The sequence below is a fragment of the Electrophorus electricus genome, chromosome 2 (assembly GCF_041902795.1).
Source record: "Electrophorus electricus isolate QZ-2024a chromosome 2, ASM4190279v1, whole genome shotgun sequence".
NCBI classification, from domain to species: Eukaryota; Metazoa; Chordata; class Actinopteri; order Gymnotiformes; family Gymnotidae; genus Electrophorus; species Electrophorus electricus.
In genome coordinates, this window is record NC_137498.1 from 18,407,588 (window position 1) to 18,425,481 (window position 17,894).

The 17,894-nt window shown below is 43.9% G+C and overlaps 1 protein-coding gene across 1 annotated transcript; it reads left to right on the plus strand.

Moving 5' to 3' along the window:
- The first annotated feature begins 202 nt into the window (after positions 1 to 202).
- Positions 203 to 3,279, plus strand: ccn2a (cellular communication network factor 2a). Its single transcript, XM_027029558.3, has 5 exons — positions 203 to 526; positions 769 to 985; positions 1,199 to 1,450; positions 1,653 to 1,864; positions 1,988 to 3,279. The coding sequence occupies exons 1-5, from the start codon at positions 467 to 469 to the stop codon at positions 2,282 to 2,284; spliced, it is 1,038 nt and encodes a 345-aa protein (XP_026885359.2). The 5' UTR covers positions 203 to 466; the 3' UTR covers positions 2,285 to 3,279.
- Positions 3,280 to 17,894: the final 14,615 nt, after the last annotated feature.

A 17,894-nucleotide genomic window follows, 5' to 3' on the forward strand; every position in this document is an offset into this window, starting at 1 on the left:
TATGTGACAGCCCTCACTGCCTCAGACAGCTGGAATGTGGGATGGCAGGGGGTGCGAGACTGGAGGGTTTGGGAGGAGCGGGGAGGGGGGCAGGAAACTAGGAAAGAATGCTCGGAATGTCCATGTTTATCCAGAGCTCCATTGAGCCAGCGGCAGCCTCCGGCTCTCGGAGGGTATAAAGGCAGCGCGGCGTGCTGCTTCAGACCTAGAACACTCCTCCTGAGGGAAGCAGCAGGGCTCAAGAGCCAGAGTTGTGAGCCACGCAGCCTACAGAAGCTACACTTCAGCTTTCACAGGAACGCCTAGGAACAGCCTGACCCGGACGAGATCAACGCGATCAGACACCCCAGCCGCCAAGAAGAATACGACTCTACAGAGACGGACGAAGACTTTTTTGTGAGCTCAAAAGAGAGAATTTCTTAAACTTTTTTTGAAACAGTCTAATAGAAGAAGAAAAAGAGGCAACATGTTTTCAGGAAGGAGCACAAGACTTATTTTTGTCCTTTGCATCGCGTTGTTCAGCTGGGTAAGTTTAGTGTATGTTTTACCTCTATAATGGCATTACTGTGGTGTTTAGGACTTTATACTGTAAATTGCAATAGCGACACAGCAAGTAACCTGCTTTGAACCCAAGTTTTTAACTCCTGTGACAACCATACCTGCATATGTAGAACGCTGTACATAGCCTCTCAACATATGAATGGATTAATGAATGAGTGAACACGGGTAATTAGACGTATAAATGGGTTTTCTACTCATGATTGCCAGGCTGTAGCCCAGGAGTGTAGCGGGGAGTGCCAGTGTCCTGACCTGCACCCCCAGTGCCCACCAGGCGTGAGTCTGGTCTTGGACACCTGTGGCTGCTGCCGGGTGTGTGCGAAGCAGCTGGGAGAGCTCTGCACAGAGAGAGATGCGTGTGACCCCCACAAAGGCCTCTTCTGTGACTATGGTTCCCCGAGCAACCGTCGTATCGGAGTCTGCACTGGTAAGGGAGCATCACTGCTCACACCATCATCACACACACCGTCAGATCCACATGAACATACACAGTTCAGAGATATCCCTTGTTCACATACGTGAACCTCTATCATGAGCACTTGAAAGATTCTTATGTATTATAAAGGAGTTGTGCCATGTAATGTCACAACCCTCTGTTCCGGGTCACCTTTTCTTCAGCTTCTCACTCTCTCAACCACAGCCAGGGACGGTGCCCCCTGTGTTTTCGGAGGCATGGTGTACCGCAGTGGCGAGTCATTCCAGAGCAGCTGCAAGTACCAGTGCACTTGCCTGGATGGAGCCGTGGGCTGCGTGCCCCTCTGCGGCATGGACGTGAGGCTTCCCAGCCCGGACTGCCCCGCCCCCCGCCGGGTCAAGGTGCCTGGGAAGTGCTGTGAAGAGTGGGTCTGCGACTCACCACACACCAACACATTTGTGGGCTCCGCCCTCGCAGGTGAGAAACTCCACCTCTTCTCCTGAGCATGCAGAGTAAGCGTCAAATGTTTGATGCATTTATTCAGAGCAAGCGGTGAATGACATCACACAGATACGTGTGAAAAAGCAGGCACTCCAATTAGATTCTGACGCATACTCATGGTGTTACTGCAGGACAGGAATTACCTTGTTTTAACCATTTTGTTTTGTTGCATCTGTAGCTTTTAGAGAAGAGGAGACATATGGCCCAGACCCTTCCATGATGCGTGAAAACTGCCTGGTGCAGACCACCGAGTGGAGTGCCTGCTCAAAGACCTGCGGCCTTGGAATCTCCACCCGCGTCACCAATGACAACCGTGAATGCCGTCTAGAGAAGCAGTCACGCCTCTGTATGGTGCGTCCCTGTGAGTCCCACTTGGAAGAGAAAATCAGGGTAAGCACTGACTTGCCAATCACATCCGTAGCTCGAGCTGCACCAGCCGACAGCATCAAACGTTGCGGAAACATGTTGTGTGAAGCCCTTGTGTGTTTTTTTTTCCTTCCATGGCTACTGCAGAAAGGGAAGAAATGCATCCGCACTCCTCGAGTATCCAAGCCAATGAAGTTCGAGATTTCAGGCTGCACCACCACCAAAGCGTACCGGCCAAAGTTCTGCGGCGTGTGCACGGATGGCCGCTGCTGCACGCCCCACAGGACCACCACACTGCCCATGGAGTTCAAGTGCCCTGACGGGCAGGTCATGAAGAAGCAGATGATGTTCATCAAGACGTGCGCATGCCACTACAACTGTCCCGGTGAGAACGACATTTTCGAGTCCATGTACTACAAGAAGATGCTCGGCGACATGGCGTGAGTGCAGAGGGAGGTGGCCTCGGCGAGGCGACAAGAGGACTTCTGTCCAGTGACTGTCCACTTGAATCAAACAGATATCCATCTCATATCCCAGCACAATACTCGTCTTCTTATGATTTATTATTTTTCATTTTACGTGTTGTTGTTTTTTTTCTGTGTATGTGTGTATTTGTGTGTTGTGTGTTTGTGTCTGCGTGTTTCTTGTACTTGGACACAAAACTGTATTAATGTACCCAGCGTGTAATGGTGGATGTCAGGGGCTCATTTGTCTCAAAGCAAGTGGAAGAAAACTTGGGGGGAGGGGGGTTAAAATGAGAGGGTGTCACTCTGACGACCCTAAAACAGTACTGCACTATAGCTGGACACGGTGATGCCCCTTTGTCACTGATTGACCCCACGAAGCTCAGCCCTTCCCTTAAACTGTGGTGGGCAGATCCAGACTCAGAGAGCAAGACTAATGAAAGGTGTGGGAGGGGGGGGGGGTTTCACGTCTGAATGGAAGATAAAAACGCCTCACCCAAGTGAGAGAGATAGAGAGAGAGATAATGCATTCTTGTGTATACTTAACAGTGCGTCTCAATGCGAGGCGGCTGGCCAGAGTTTCAGAGACGTTAAGACCGGCCGAAGGCCAGAGGGCTCCTGCAGCATTGAGAGTGTCAGATTTGGACTAACTGACTCCTCATGAGAGAGTCAGTACGTTTGTCAAAAAGACTGGACGATTTGCAGCTTCATTCCTTTTTTTTTAAAAAAAATAATAAATTTTTTTTGGAGTTTGAACGCTGTAAATAATGTACATATTTTGTACAGTTTAAGTTAATTTAAATTTAAAACATTTGACATTGTTTTTCTTGCTACAGTATTTGTAATGATAGCTTGTTTTGCTGACTTGACTGTTCTTGTTACAGTTCGTGTACTATTTTATTGAGAAATTTGACCAAAAAAGTTACATGTTTTCAACTTTTGTAGTTTGGAATAAAAATATATTTTTTATATAAATCTTGTTATATTTTAAGTCCTTCCAACCTCCCTCCTGCTCTTTTTGGCACAGTTTAATGCAGTAAATGTAAACCTGTAATAGCTCCATGTTTTCCCCATGGTTCTGCCGGACACACTTACCATACTTGTTTACACCTTCTTGGTGGACCACACAGTCCTGCTGTGTGCAGGGTATCATTTCTGAGACCACACACATTCAGACTATTCACTATACACACACATACACACACACACACACACACACACACACACACACACACACACACACACATATACACAAATATGATATAACCCTGTGATGACCCAAAAGCCACACCCACAAAACACCCATAATTTGTGCATATTTATAAAATGGTACACGCACACACACACACACACACACACACCCTGTACAACATATGCTGTACCACTCACATTATTGCTCACATTATTACACACACCTTGCATAATAAAGGCTGCAAAATTTGTTTTAAGATGCACATACTAAACTAAGCAGGAGTTTGAGATGATCACCTCTCAGAGGTGTCCTCTCTCAGTTTCAGACCTGCATGTGTGCGTTTCACATGAGAAAAAGAGAAAAGACATGGAACAGATGAAATCATAGATCTGATCATCTCAGACAACCATGTGAGACACGGGACATTACAGCAGTGACAAACTTGTATGATGAATATATCCACAGTCCTAACCTCTATTCACCTTTTTCACAGGACCACCACTATTTTCTCTTCCACTATGGGGTCTTTGTGCCTGGTCCCCAATTGGATAAAAAACCTGACAATTACTCACTTATGGGGACATGTACCCAAAGGTTTGACAGGTCAGTGTTAGGGTTAGGTAAGGCACTTTTAAATATTGACTTCCCTGCTTCCGTGTGTGTGTGTGTGTGTGTGTGTGTGTGTATCATGGGTATATAACAGTCAGCATTGTCCCAAAGCCCTCCAATGAGGACTTCAGTAATAATATAGAGTGTGATTTTTTTTTTGAAAGCCTCAGAATTATCACTGTTTTGGTGTTTTAAGACACAATCCAATAATACATAACAAAGCTTCTCATGCCAGTCCTCAGTTTGTGTGGTCTGTACAAGTAGAAGCCGACTGTGGTATTGTTGTAGTGAGTGATACACTCTGCAGTTATTCAACTAAGACTAGTGTCATGGTCAAGCTCTCTACAGTATCCTGACCTGTCACTCCACATGGGCCTTTAAGATATGTCCTTAGTGAAATAAAACTCAAAGTACAACACCATGTCTTGCCTCAGTGTAGTAGAAGCAATACACTGTGCGACCTGTAGATTTTGTTTATCTACAAACACATACAATAAAGGGTGTTTGAACACCCTGTTTATGCTTCTGTTTACTCTTATAAACAGAAGTGAAAGTTGAACTTAAATCTTTTTCAAATATTGCTGAGGGTAGTCAAAGTTTTATTCAAATAGTGTAATAGTGACTCCTAAACATACAGTCTCTTATTCATATTTACTTATTCCATACTTGCATACCCATGACCACATGACATCTTTTCTTTCACACCGTGCATTAGGCATAAGGTCGTTAGTCAGAAAAGCAGAATGCAGGTGGATGCTCTTAAAACATGGCAGCAACAGGCAGGTAAGGCACTCCTAATATTAACTTCTCTGCTTCTGTATGTGTTTGTTGTTTTGGTTTTTATGTAAAAATAAGTAGCTTGTGTATAGTGCTCTGCTGCCTGTTTCTCATGACTTCCTCTCACTCTCCTGGTCTTTTGCAGTTTGCTAGTCTGCTTTGCCTCTATCATGAATCGATTTGGGATTTAGACTGCGTTTTGGCTGTCTGACCAACTAAAGTGACTTTAACCTGAGTGCTACTCTGTGATAGGATGGTTATGTAATAATTTCATTTGTCCCAAATCCCATAAATGAACATTTCAGTAAGACTATAGAATGTGGATGTTTTTTCTCCATAAAAATAATATTAAACTATTCACAAGTTCTACCACATTTGAAAAGACTTCTTGCATACTCTTGGTGGTCCCCCAAGTACCACCTGTTTGGTTAAATGGCAGATTTAATTAGTCTGCAGTCATATGGTCCCTCATACTACAGGTCAAATGATATCTTATAAAAGCAATTTTTTTACCCATTTTGTATGCACAAAGGTTGTTATTTAGAAATGTGTCAGTGGGTTGATGCAGTTTTGTTGTGAAAAAATCATGCTGTTTCACCAATAGCAGCATGGTTAGAAAGTTCACAACCACCAAATTGCGAGGTCTGAACTAACTGTTGTATGAAGTTATATAACAACACATTACAAAGAGCTTCTCATTCCAGGCCTCAGTTTGCTCATGTGGCTGTACATGTAGAAGCCGACTGTGGTATTGTTGTAGTGTGTGAAGCACTCCTCGGTTATTCCACTAAGACTAGTGTCATGGATTTATGGGAATGGAACTTCTTCAAAGTTCTCTACAGTATCCTGACCGGACAGAGGACCTTAAGATATGCCCTTACAGCAGGTAGCTGCTGCAATGAAGAGAAGAATTCAGATTGATGTTAAACTTTATTCTCCTCTGTATATTAAATCTTTATTTCCTATTTCAGTCATAAGATCCAGAGCATGCTATCCAAAGTCTGAAGCCTTCCACTAGACTACTGTATGTAAACTGTGACCTGTCTGCCCTCTGGTGGATGTACTACACTTAGCATGCCAAATCATTTAGTTTTTATCAATTTCTTATACATTGTTCTTGAGCATGGATGTAACACAGACATAGCATATACAGGACAGCTGTGTTCTCCATAATGTTTTTTGCCTATGCGATTGGCACAAAGGTCTGAACACATTACTTGACTTGACCCATATTACAATGCCCTTAAAGTGAAAATAAACCCAAAATTTAAATATTTTAGTGTTTAGTTACTTGTAATGCATGTCATAACAAAGAATACAAAGCAATAACTGTAGAGGACAAGAACATGCAAGCAGTGGTGTAGAGAAGATCAACTAAATGAACTGTGGAGGGAGACAGATAGGGAAATGAGAGGAACAGATCAGGTCTAGGGCAGGTTGTATGCTAGAGAAAAAATGGGTTTTTTTTGTTTTGTTGTTAGATTAAACTGTAGAATCAGATCTGAATACACAGATTTTGGGGGTGGATTCATGAGATGGGGAACAATTCTAGAAAATACTTGAAGAGTGGTGATTAGAGGATGGGACAGTAAACAGCTGGATGAAGGAGGACCTGACAGCAGGGGTGGGTGTGTAGGAGTGGAGGAGAACCTGCGTGGGTGTCTAAGGGTGGAGGAGAACCTGCGTGGGTGTGTAGGGGTGGAGGAGAACCTGCGTGGGTGTGTAGGGGTAGAAGAAAATCTGTGTGGGTGTGTAGGGGTGGAGGAGGACCTGCTTAGGTGTGTAGGGGTGGAGGAGAACCTGCATGGGTGTGTAGGGGTGGAGGAGAACCTGCGTGGTTATGTAATGGTAGAGGAAGCGAGAGGCAAGGTTGCACCAAAGTGCTCTTTATTTTCCATTGTCAATATATGACAATACCAAATGTAGTGGCAGAGCAGGCTTCCGTGGGTGTTCCCTATGGAAAGAGGCAGTGAGGTCAGGGTTTAATATCTTGGAGGCTGGTATCCAGCTGCGCTCCTCCAGACCATACCCTTCCCAGTCCACCAGGTACTGCAACTGGATACCCCGCCTCCGGGAATCAATCAGTCTCCTTACCCGATAAACTGGTCCCCCGTCCAAGTCTATAGGTGGGGGCGGGGTAACTGAGGAACCAGAGTCTTCTGCAGGGGGCCTTCCGCCAAAGGCTTTAGGGCGGATACATAAAAGGTCCTTGATACCCGGCTGTTGCCAGGCAGGCCTACCCAATAGGTGACCTCGTTGATCCGCTTGGTGATGGTGTAAGGACCTTCGTATCTAGCCACCAGTTTTGAACCATAGAACCTGTGCGACCATCCTTTGTTGCCACCCACACCTTTTGTCCTGGATCATATGAGGGGGTCTCTCCATATCTCCTGTCAGCTATCTTCTTGTAAGCTGTGATCGCTCTGCTTAGCCGCTGATGCATTTCCTCCCAGACTTGTTCGCTGCGCCGACACCAATACTCTACTGTTGGTTGGTCGGACACAGGAGTATTTCAGGGGTAGAGTGGTCGCTGGTACTCAAACGCACTGAAACAGTGATAAACCAGTCCCTGTGTGATGCAGAACTTACCTAATTCCTGATTTGCCCTCTCTACCTGACCATTAGCTTGGGTGTGGTAGCCGGAAGTCAGGCTGACCAAGTAGCTCCTTCCATACTCTCAATGTGAATTGCAGTCCTCTGTCTAAAACTAGGTCCTCCAGTAACCTGAACTGTTTGAAGATGTGATGGAAGAGTAGATCAGCAGTCTCCAGGGCCATAGGCAGTCTTGTTAAAGCAATAAACCAGACCATTTTAGAGAACCGATCAATAATCACTAGGATGACCATGTTACCCTCAGAGGCAGGTTAGTCGGTAATGAAGTCCACCATGATGTGTGACCATGGATGCAGAGGAGTAGGCAATGGAAGAGGTTTACCTGCAGGCAGGGTTGGGGTGTCTTACTGTGTGCGTAGTCTGAGCATGAAGCCACATAGCTCACCACCTCCTTGTTCATGGCTGGTCACCAATACCATGCCCCTATCAGTAGGCTAGGGGCCTCAGTTTCTCTACCTTTCCCATGTATTGTGAGAGCACTGCGCCTACTCCCACATCTGATGTGTCCACCACAAAGAGTTTCATTGGGTCCAGTTGTTGTAGCACCAGGGTGGTAGAGAAGGTGGCCTTGAGCCCCTTGAATGTGCTCTCCACTTTGGGACTCCATTTCACCCTTTGTGTTTGTCCCCTTAGGAGGTCAGTGAGAGGTTTAGCCAGTGTGCTGAAGGATTTAATAAATCTCCAATAAAAATTCGCAAATCAAAAGAACCGCTGTAACTCTTTACGAGTCTGCGGTCTAGGCCAGGCCATCATGGCCTCCACCTTGCCAGATTGCATATGCATGCTGCCTTCCTGAATGACATAACCTAAGAAGGTTACCTCTCTGTGGTGGAATTCACACTTCTCTGCCTTGCAGTAGAGGGAGTTTTGCAATAGGGTACAGAGAACGGTCCTTACATCTCGCACATGTTGGTCCCAGGAGGAGGAATAGATCAGAATGTCATCGATATAACCGACAATGGATCTACCCAAGAACTCCCTTAAGACCTCGTTGATGTACACTTGGAAGATAGAAGGAGCCGTGGCCAGGCTGTAGAGCAATACTAAATATTCATAATGTCCTGATGATGTACTGAAGGCAGTTTTCCACTGGTCACCCTCCCTAATCCTTATTAGGTTGTATGCACTGCGTAGGTCTAATATGGTAAAATACCTGGCTCCCCTTAACTGTTCAAGTGCTGCTGGAACTAAGGGCAGGGGATAGTGGTACTGCACAAGCAGCTGGTTAAGCCCTCTCTAGTCCACACATGGTCCGCCATCCTTCTTCTTTACAAAAAACACAATAGTAGAAGCCGGTGATTTAGAGGGATGGATGTATCCTTGCCCGAGGGCCTCTGTTATGTATTGCTCCATAGTCCTCTCCTCCTCCTGGGAGAGAGAATATATTCTGCACCTGGGAGGAACTGATCCCTCCTTGAGGGTGATGGCACAGTCCCACTCACAATGAAGGGGAAGTTGCATGGCTTTGGTGGGGCTGAAAGCCTGCATCAGATCTCGATACTCCTCAGGAATGTTGAAGTGTTTTTCAGCCTCAGGACTCTCTATAGATGTCGCTCGGAGTGGGATAACCTGGGTTGTCAAACATCTTCGGTCGCAGGAAGGCACTCACTTAAGGATGTGGTTCTTGTTCCACAGCAGATGAGGACTGTGGGCACGCAACCATGGTAGACCTAGCGTGAGGGGGTGAGAGAGAGAGAAAAGGGGGTAGAAAGCAATATGCTCAACATGCTCCCCGTTAGTTTCGAGGACAACTTGAGGAGTGACGTGCATGATGTAACCCGACCATACTGGTCCTCCATCAAGTGCTTGCAGACTTAAAGGGGAGGGGAGGGTGATGGCTTTTATTCCCTACCTCCTTGCGAAACTTCAGTCCATAATGTTGCCTGCTGCACCAGAGTCGATGCAGTAAGCCGACGACCCTGGTGGAATACTTTCACCGGGAATTTAAACATGGAAAGAGTCGAGAAGCAACTCACCAAATGTTGCCTCTCCTCTGATTCTTGGGCTTGCTCCTTACCCTTGCCACGCCTAATTGCATCCGCTCCTCTGGAGCTTCCGTCTGCCCAGTCACTGGAGTCCCCTCCCACTGAGGCAACCCTCGGTGGAGGTAGCATCATTGCTCCTGCAGGAGGCGGTTGTATGTGATGGTGAGGTGAACCACTTCATTCAGTGAGGTAGCCTCCTGTTTGCAAGCTAATTCCACTTACAAGTCTGCCCTCAGCCCGTTTATGAAAATGTCCATCAAGGCAGGTTCATTCCAGTGAGATCCCGCAGCAAGTGTCTGGAACTCCATAGCATAGTCCACTGCAGTCCTGAATCCCTGCCTTAATCGTAGCAAGGATGGTAAAATACTGGATGACGTGAATGGTAAAATATTGCTTTCAGTTCTTGAATGAAACCGCGGTAGTCGTTCATCCACGGGGACGAGTTGGCCACAAGTGCAGCTCCCCAGGTGTGTGCCCTCTCAGTTAGCCTGGAGATAACAAACGACACCTTGGCATGTTCTGGCAAACAGTGTTGATACCCAAATAAAAGTTTGCATTGCACCACAAAGCCTTCTGGGTCCCCCCCCGTATGCCTCGGGGATAGCAATCAGACATCTTACCCCCACCAGAACAGGTGGGGTAAAAGGAGGGATTGCTCACTGCTCGGGACTCATGGTCATGCAGTTCACACGCTGCCCGAAATTCTGAACTAGCGAGCGGATCTTCCCAATCTCCTGCTTCTGCTGCTCCAGAGCCACCATCTGGATAGAAAGCAGTTGGCCCAATCAGTGCTGCTTGCCCTGCTTCCAGGTGGATGCACATTCTGTGATGGTGGCAGTTCAGAGGGAGCGAGAGGCAAGGTTGCGCCAAAGTGCTCTTTATTTTCCATTGTCAATATGTGACGATACCACTACTAATGACAAACACTACTCTGTTCCAGTAGTCCTTGTAGCGATGTACACGTTGGGAGTGAGCAGTCCGACAGGCCACTAATCTGCTGCGCTCTCTCATGACCTGTGAGTTTAAATAGAGAGAACGAACAAGGAACAGTTGAAGGTGATTAGTAGGCAGGAGACTGGGAATGAGGCAGGTGTTTAGTGTGATCCCTAGCAGGAGTGGGCGTGTCCCTCCCTCTGGCTGCCCGGCCAAGAAAAGCGTTTGAATCTGTTCATACATGATGTAACAGATATAAATGCTAACCAGTACTGCGTCAAGGACACATGTGTTTATGAATTTTCATGTGTCATATTGACCATCAGCCTTTAATTTTAAGATACGATACCTGTCTATATCCATTTTTACAGTAGACTTTGTATGGATAGAAGACACAGAACAAACTTGGTCATATATCTGCCCATTACAGAGAGGTGCACTCTCAGTCAAGTGTGCAAGTCATGCAGGACATGTTATAGCAATGACACGATGAAAAGAATGCTGTGGAATCAGGAGCAAACCACGGGAACCGCAGCAAACCCTTGTTTCATGCAGCACAGCCTGATGAGTCCCTTACACTCTGCCCTATAGATGTTTCCTGGAGTGCACATTAACACACAATAGCAGCAATATCTGGAATTAATCACAGATTGTCCGAATAACCCTTGTGGGTTTTGTTTTAAACCATCGTCATGAGCCACATTCTTTATGTAGCCAGATGATGGATATGGTGTGATGGCAGGTGTTGGCATTATTAGGTGTGGTGTCGCTTTAAGAGTGGCATCCAGAAGTGAATGTCCCCTTACTGCCAGTTGTGAACAAAGCAGAATGTCAAGTCCACCAAATTGTTATAGAAATGACTGTGATTTAACTCAGTGCCATCCTGGTCAAATGAAAGGTAGACATACATAGATGCATATAAAGGATACTGTTTTATGTATTAATAAACATTCGTAGTGGTATATTTTCCTGGCTGTGAAACTAAATTAGAGGTATAAAACCAGGATGGGAAATGTTAGCTGTGTAGTTCACAGATGGTAAATTTTCCATGTGATTAACCATGAGTTTTGTGGCGTACAGTTTGTTGTCTGCTCACCCAGCGAATCGAGGCGTGATTGCTGTGATGCTGACTTGTAGGGAGATTAGTGAACAGAGTGCGCAGTGATTTGTGGGTGAAGTAGGCAGGTTATCATTTTTTGGTACGAGAAAAAAGTCACCCATTTTCTTGTTAGTGCGTGTATTTCCACCATTCAAAGCTACTAAGCTCTTTGTGCAGCAAAATTGTTTTCTTCTCTGATTTCTCAAAGAAAAGGCTACTGTTTCGTTTCATAGGTACACATTTTGATTTCTGTATATTACATACACATATTTATATATATATTTTTTTTTTTTCTTGTTGTAGATTCCTACATCTCATTTAAAATCCTCACATGGGATTTATCACAATAAATACCTGTAATAGTTATTTCGCCTTGGTGTGTTCTCCTTCCCTAGTGACATTTTCTACCTAACACTCAGTGGAGCACTCACAACATATCACTCACAGTTCTTATCAAAGAATTACCCATAATTTCTTTGTTTAGGGTGGCTCAGTTTAGTGTGGCATGTTTGAATCATACATCCAGGTCTTACACTCTTGGCACAATGCTGCCTTAGTAACTAAAATAACTTTAAAAGGGCCTTTTCCATTTAACCTCCACTGATACAGCTGTGTGGTTTTTAATCATTGACCATTATTCTGGCACAACAGATGCACAACATAGGCGTTATTCAGAGCCACCTGCCAATAGTATGAGCTGAGAGATGATCTGAGAAATGATCAGAGAGACGACCCTGATGGCGCTGAACCCGATCAAAAGACATTTGCCATAACAATAAATGAAAAAACAGCATGCATGCTTGGAGCACCGTTAAAAGTTCTGCTAGGATCTTCCACCAGGTGTGTAATAAGACCAATGCGCATATTAACAATTCAATAATTCATTATAAGCCACCATGCCCCAGAAACTGTCTTCACAAGTCAAATTGGAAAACCAGAGTTACCGTGAGTGTTAATTCCAGTCATCCTGATCCCTAGACCAGTTAGAATAATTAGTGATAATAAGGCCTGATACCTAGAGTCCAAGAACAAAGAGCTTGGGTTTCTCAGTTTCAAAAGCCACTAGCATATGCAATTAATAAATAGCATCAATGCAGTATTGGAGGTGAGTTTATGTGTTTTTACCAGAGAGAGGGAAACACATTTGGGACTAAACAAGTGTTACAGCTAAAATGATCAAACTGTTCATTAAGATGTTACATGAATAACCAGAGGCAGCAGTACAAACTAATAAAGTGATTTCAGATTGTTATACTTTGGAGGGGAACAAGGCAAAGTTGTCCTCTCTCTGCACTGATGTTCTGCTTAGTCTTAGAACCTTTAACAGAGGCTATAAGTCTTAGACTTAGTCTCAAGTCTTAGAGGCTATTAGTCTTAGAACCTTTAACAGAGGCTATAAGGGGCCAAGGGGATTTTCAGTGGGTTTGGCAGGAGGAGTAGAACATAAACTTAGGCTTTATGCAGATGATATCTTATTATGTATTACTGACCCTGATAAATTCATACCTTGTCTCCCGAGGATTATTAATATTTTTTGAAGTGAATTTTTTGAAGTGAAGGGTGAATTGGTCCACATCAGAAGCTCTTCCTTTAAGGGCATATTTCCTTACTGTGGTGTTACATTTGGGGGCATTTTAATGGCTCAAGCATGTATTTAGATATTTAGGAGTTTTATTTCCACCTCAGTTGAAAGATTTAGTGAAAGTTCATTTATAACCATTATTACATCAAATATCATGTCATCCTGATAGATGGTCAGGTTTAAAGCTATCAATGGTGAGGAAAGTAAACATAAAAATGAACTCTGCACCTAAATTAAATGTCTGTGCAAGAAGTGTGCTAGTCACAAAGTACACATAATAGCACTGAAAAATATTTGGGTGAGCTAACACTGAAAGTGAGCAAGCAACTTTAGTTGATTTACTTTGTGTTGCTGTCGAGATCAAAAGCAAGTAGCTCATTAGCTAGTATATCTAACATTGGCTACTAGCAAGCTCCAAGTAACTAGCTAATTAGCTAACGAAATAGTATGACAGCCTAGCTAGCTTATTTACATGGAGGTTCCTTTTATTTTCCTACCCTTGTCTCATTCAAGGAAATAGTCTCTCTTGACATATAGATTTACATTAAACCCCCTAACGCCTCCAGAAGGTTCAGTGAGGTCTGGCACCCCAGCCCTACAGCCCTCCAAGTTCACTTTTAAATCCATGACATACACCTCTTTAAATTCACATTGCCATCCCTGATGACTAAGGCCACACACAGCTTCACGGACACTGTTAATGCGTGCTTAGTGCCATCATTTCCATATGGGTTTAATGCATAGACCTAACTGCAAGCACAATGCTAATCTCTCTATATTTACCCATTGAATTTACCCGCTCAGCCAATCACTTCCTAATCCATAAAGTCCATATAGGCCTACCCAGTCACTAAGGCCATACCCAGCCCCACTGTCACCATTAATGCAAACTCAGTGCTGCCAATTCAATATGGATTTTACCGATTACACCACCAAGCATTCCCCAACACAGCAGTTGCATACTGGCCTCTGAGGTAATAAAATAATATTTTAAGCAGAAAAATAGGGATGGCTCAGAATAAACTGGTTTCATACAGGAAAGGCCTCTGTAGGCTTCAGCGTAAATCCTGAGGAGGCCTCTTTGACAGGCCTCTAGGGGCCTCAGTCGAGGAGGGAGCCTTGGTTCAAGGGCGGGACATCCTGGCCAAGCACCGGATGAAACAATATGGGTAGCTGGTGATATGGAATATGATCACCTTTTTAAAAAAAATAGAAGTAGTTCAGGATGAACCTAATGACACCAAGAACTAGTTGGTGTAAGTATTGAATATCAATTTGCATACAATTTATGGTTTGAAGAACAATAGTGGAACCGGGACAAATCTTTATGAAAAAATTAAAATGGCTATGAAGAAAATGTATAAAAGGTGTGCCCACTTGAGACTGTTAGATATTCTCCAGACAATGCCTCGTTTGTAACATTGAGCTCAGAATAAAGATGGGACCAGCAATTCTCTTCAATTAATTCCAGAGTCTGCATCTTTATTTCTATTTAATGTGTATTGAGTAAACAGTCTTGAACTTAGGAAGGTCTAGGAATGACATCAGCAAAGCAATCTGATGGGGGAACATACAGATGTTTATAAGTGGGGTTACAGCCCTTAGTGCTATGATTACCACTTGACCCACAGTGGCCACAGGATCTACAGTCTACAGCCCCTATATCTTTTCTATCTCTTCCTTTAGCCCTTGGTATTTCTTGAGCTTTTTGTGTTCCCTTTTCCTGATATTGCTATCATTTGGGATTGGTACATCAATCACCCTCTTTTGCTGTTTGTCCACTAGTACTATGTCTGGTTGGTTAGCCATTACCATCTTGTCTGTCTGTATCTGGAAGTGCCACAGGATCATTTTCCACCACGTTTGGGGGGTATATCCTACTAAGACCTTGCAACTTCCAGCCCGTACATGGCACAGATGTTTCTGTACACAATGGTTATGGCATTCCATGAACGCCCTGCATGGAAGCATCTTGCAGAGTGCATCTGGTGGCCTTCCTGGTGTGGTAGATCACAGCCTCCACTGATCTTGTGTTTAGTGCTTGTTCCTGTGCTGCCATGATTAGTGCCTCTGTGCTGTCTTTCAGCCTTTTCCAGCCATTGGTACGATTTCTCTATATCAGCCACCTTCACTATCTGCCAGTCATACATACAGTGGTGTGAAAAGGTGTTTGCCCTTTCCTGATATCTTTTTTTTTGCATGTTTGTCACACTTAAATCTCAATGAGATTTAGGTCAGGACTTTGACTAGGCCACTCAAGTTTTAATTTTGTTTTTCTTAAGCCATTCAGAGGTGGACTTCCTGGTTTGTTTTGGATCATTGTCCTGCTGCAGAACCCAAGTGCATTTCAGCTTGAGGTCACGAACAGATGGGTGAACATTCTCCTTCAGAATTTTTGGGTAGACAGCAGAATTCATGGCCCCATTTACCACAGCAAGTCTTCCAGGTCCTGAAGCAGCAAAACAGCCCCAGACGATCACACTACCACCACCAGCCTTTATGTTCTTTTTGTTCAGCAGTGGTTTTTGTCTTGGAACTCTGCCATACAGGCCATTTTTGCCCAGTCTCTTTATTATGGTGGAGTCATGAACACTGACCCTAACTGAGGCAAGTGAGGCCTGCAGTTCATTGGATGTTGTTGTTGGGTCTTTTGTGACCTCTTGGATGAGTCATCACTGCGCTCTTGGGGTAATTTTGGTCAGCTGAGCACTCCTGGGAAGGTTCATGACTGTTCCATGTTTTCGCTATTTGTGGAAAATGGCTCTCACTGTGGTTCGCTGGAGTCCCAAAGCTTTAGAAATGGCTTTATAACCTTTTCCAGACTTATAGATCTCAGTTACTTTGTATCTCATTTGTTCCTGACTTTCTTTGGATCACAGCATGCTGTCTAGTAGGATGTTTTGGTCTACTTCACTTTGTCAGGCAGATCCTATTTAAGTGATTTCTTGATTGGGAACAGGTGTGGCAGTAATCAGGCCTGGGTGTGACTCGAAAAATTGAACTCAGCTTTCCAAAGATGTGATAAGCCACAGTTAATTTCTGTTTTAACATGGGAGCGATCACTTTTTCACACAGGGCCATGTAGGTTTGGATTTTTTTTTCCATTAATAATAAAAAACCTTCATTTAAAAACTGCATTTTGTGTTTACTTGTGTTATCTTTGATATTTAAATTTGTTTGATGATCTGAAACATTTAAGTGTGACAAACATGCAAAAAAATAAGATATCAGGAAGGGGAAAACACTTTCACATCACTGTACCTCTTGCCGAGGATCACTGATGGGGTTCAGGCCTACACAGAATAGCTTTGGAACAAATACCACACTTGATGATGACTTGTGCTATTGGCTTAAAGATGGACTCTAGGGTTGTCATAGACTCCTGTTGATGTTATACAGCCTCAAGCATTCCAGCTTTCCAAACATTCCAGGATCCATGTGGGGCATTGAATCATAGGCCTATCAATCGGTCTGTTAGTGGGATGGAATTTCCCCTTTATGGGGGTTCTTCAGGATAAGGACTGTCCGGCCTCAGGTATGGACAGCTTGTTATACTTCTCAGGTATCTTCATGTGCTTTTCTGTAAGCTGGCTGACTTCGCTCAGTGTGGCCACGATGATGGTGTTCATCATGTAGCCAAGCAGCTCAAGTATCACTGTCACTGTGGCAATATCAGTGACATATCAGTAATTTTGGTGATGGGGATTCAGTAGGGATTGTCTTTAGGTCTGCATTCACATGTACCAGCAGCCTTTCATGTACTTTACCTGTTCCTGGCGGTCTGCTAGTCTGTTCATCTTAGCCATGACTTTCAATCTCTAGACAGCAGTTCTAGTATTGAGCTTGGTGCAGGGACTCATTGCGTCTTGGCCCCAAGTTCAAGGATGATGATGACATGTCCCCTCTGACCTGTCACTGTCCTGGCTCCCCCTCACTGTAGGCTGTGTGTTGTACCTTGTTAGTCTCTGGTTGCAATAGCAGTCGCTGCTTGCAGATGTTGGAACACTGAGCTACAAATTGTTTTGGAGATTATATATATATATACCCCTACATGTGTTATTTGTTAATTATACTATTAAAAATATGCTCTTTAAAACAAAATGCATAATGCTCAAGGGTTTTTCACACTTTAATTTCGCAGTTATTTCTGAGGATTGTCATACAATATTATATAATTAATCTCAGAATTCTATCACAATTAAATAGATGACAAAAGTAACATTAAATATCCAATACAGAGGGCATTATTTAAGCTGTAGAAAGCCATTCTGCTAATACAAGTATTTTGTCCAAGAAAAAAAATGCATCGTCTTATCAACTTTTTACTGGTCAAATCATGGTTTGTACTCCCCAAGAGCCTGAAAACATCATGGACTTTTAACTGAAACTCTATAATCAAGACTCACTGTATCATCAATGGCTTATGCCAAAAACAAAGTTTTATAGAGGAGCTTTATAAAGTCTGAATCTGCAGCCCATTCCAGAGGCCGATCACACCAGGTGAACGTACAGCACCTGTAACTCTGGGTCTGATGAGAAACACACTAAACACTGGACCTTTATCTTTACACATTCCTCAAAAATATTAAGCTGATATTTGTCCTCCGGTTTGGCTGAGACATATAACTGAATATCATCAGTATAGCAGTAGAAACTAGCACAAGCAAAAAGCATAGGCCCTATAACAAATCCTTGTGGGACAAAAAAACTAACCTTGGTGTATACTGAAATGTCTCTATTTATGTTCACAATCAGCTAAATAAGATTTAAGACAGGAAATAACTATTCCTCTAAACCCGA

What these genes read in the sequence shown, in the direction of transcription:
- ccn2a (XM_027029558.3), top strand. Translation starts at nt 467, where the DNA reads ATGTTTTCAGGAAGGAGCACAAGACTTATTTTTGTCCTTTGCATCGCG. An exon ending in TCGTATCGGAGTCTGCACTG is followed by an intron (nt 986 to 1,198) that starts GTAAGGGAGCAT and finishes TCTCAACCACAG; the next exon opens with CCAGGGACGGTGCCCCCTGT. An exon ending in ACTTGGAAGAGAAAATCAGG is followed by an intron (nt 1,865 to 1,987) that starts GTAAGCACTGAC and finishes TGGCTACTGCAG; the next exon opens with AAAGGGAAGAAATGCATCCG.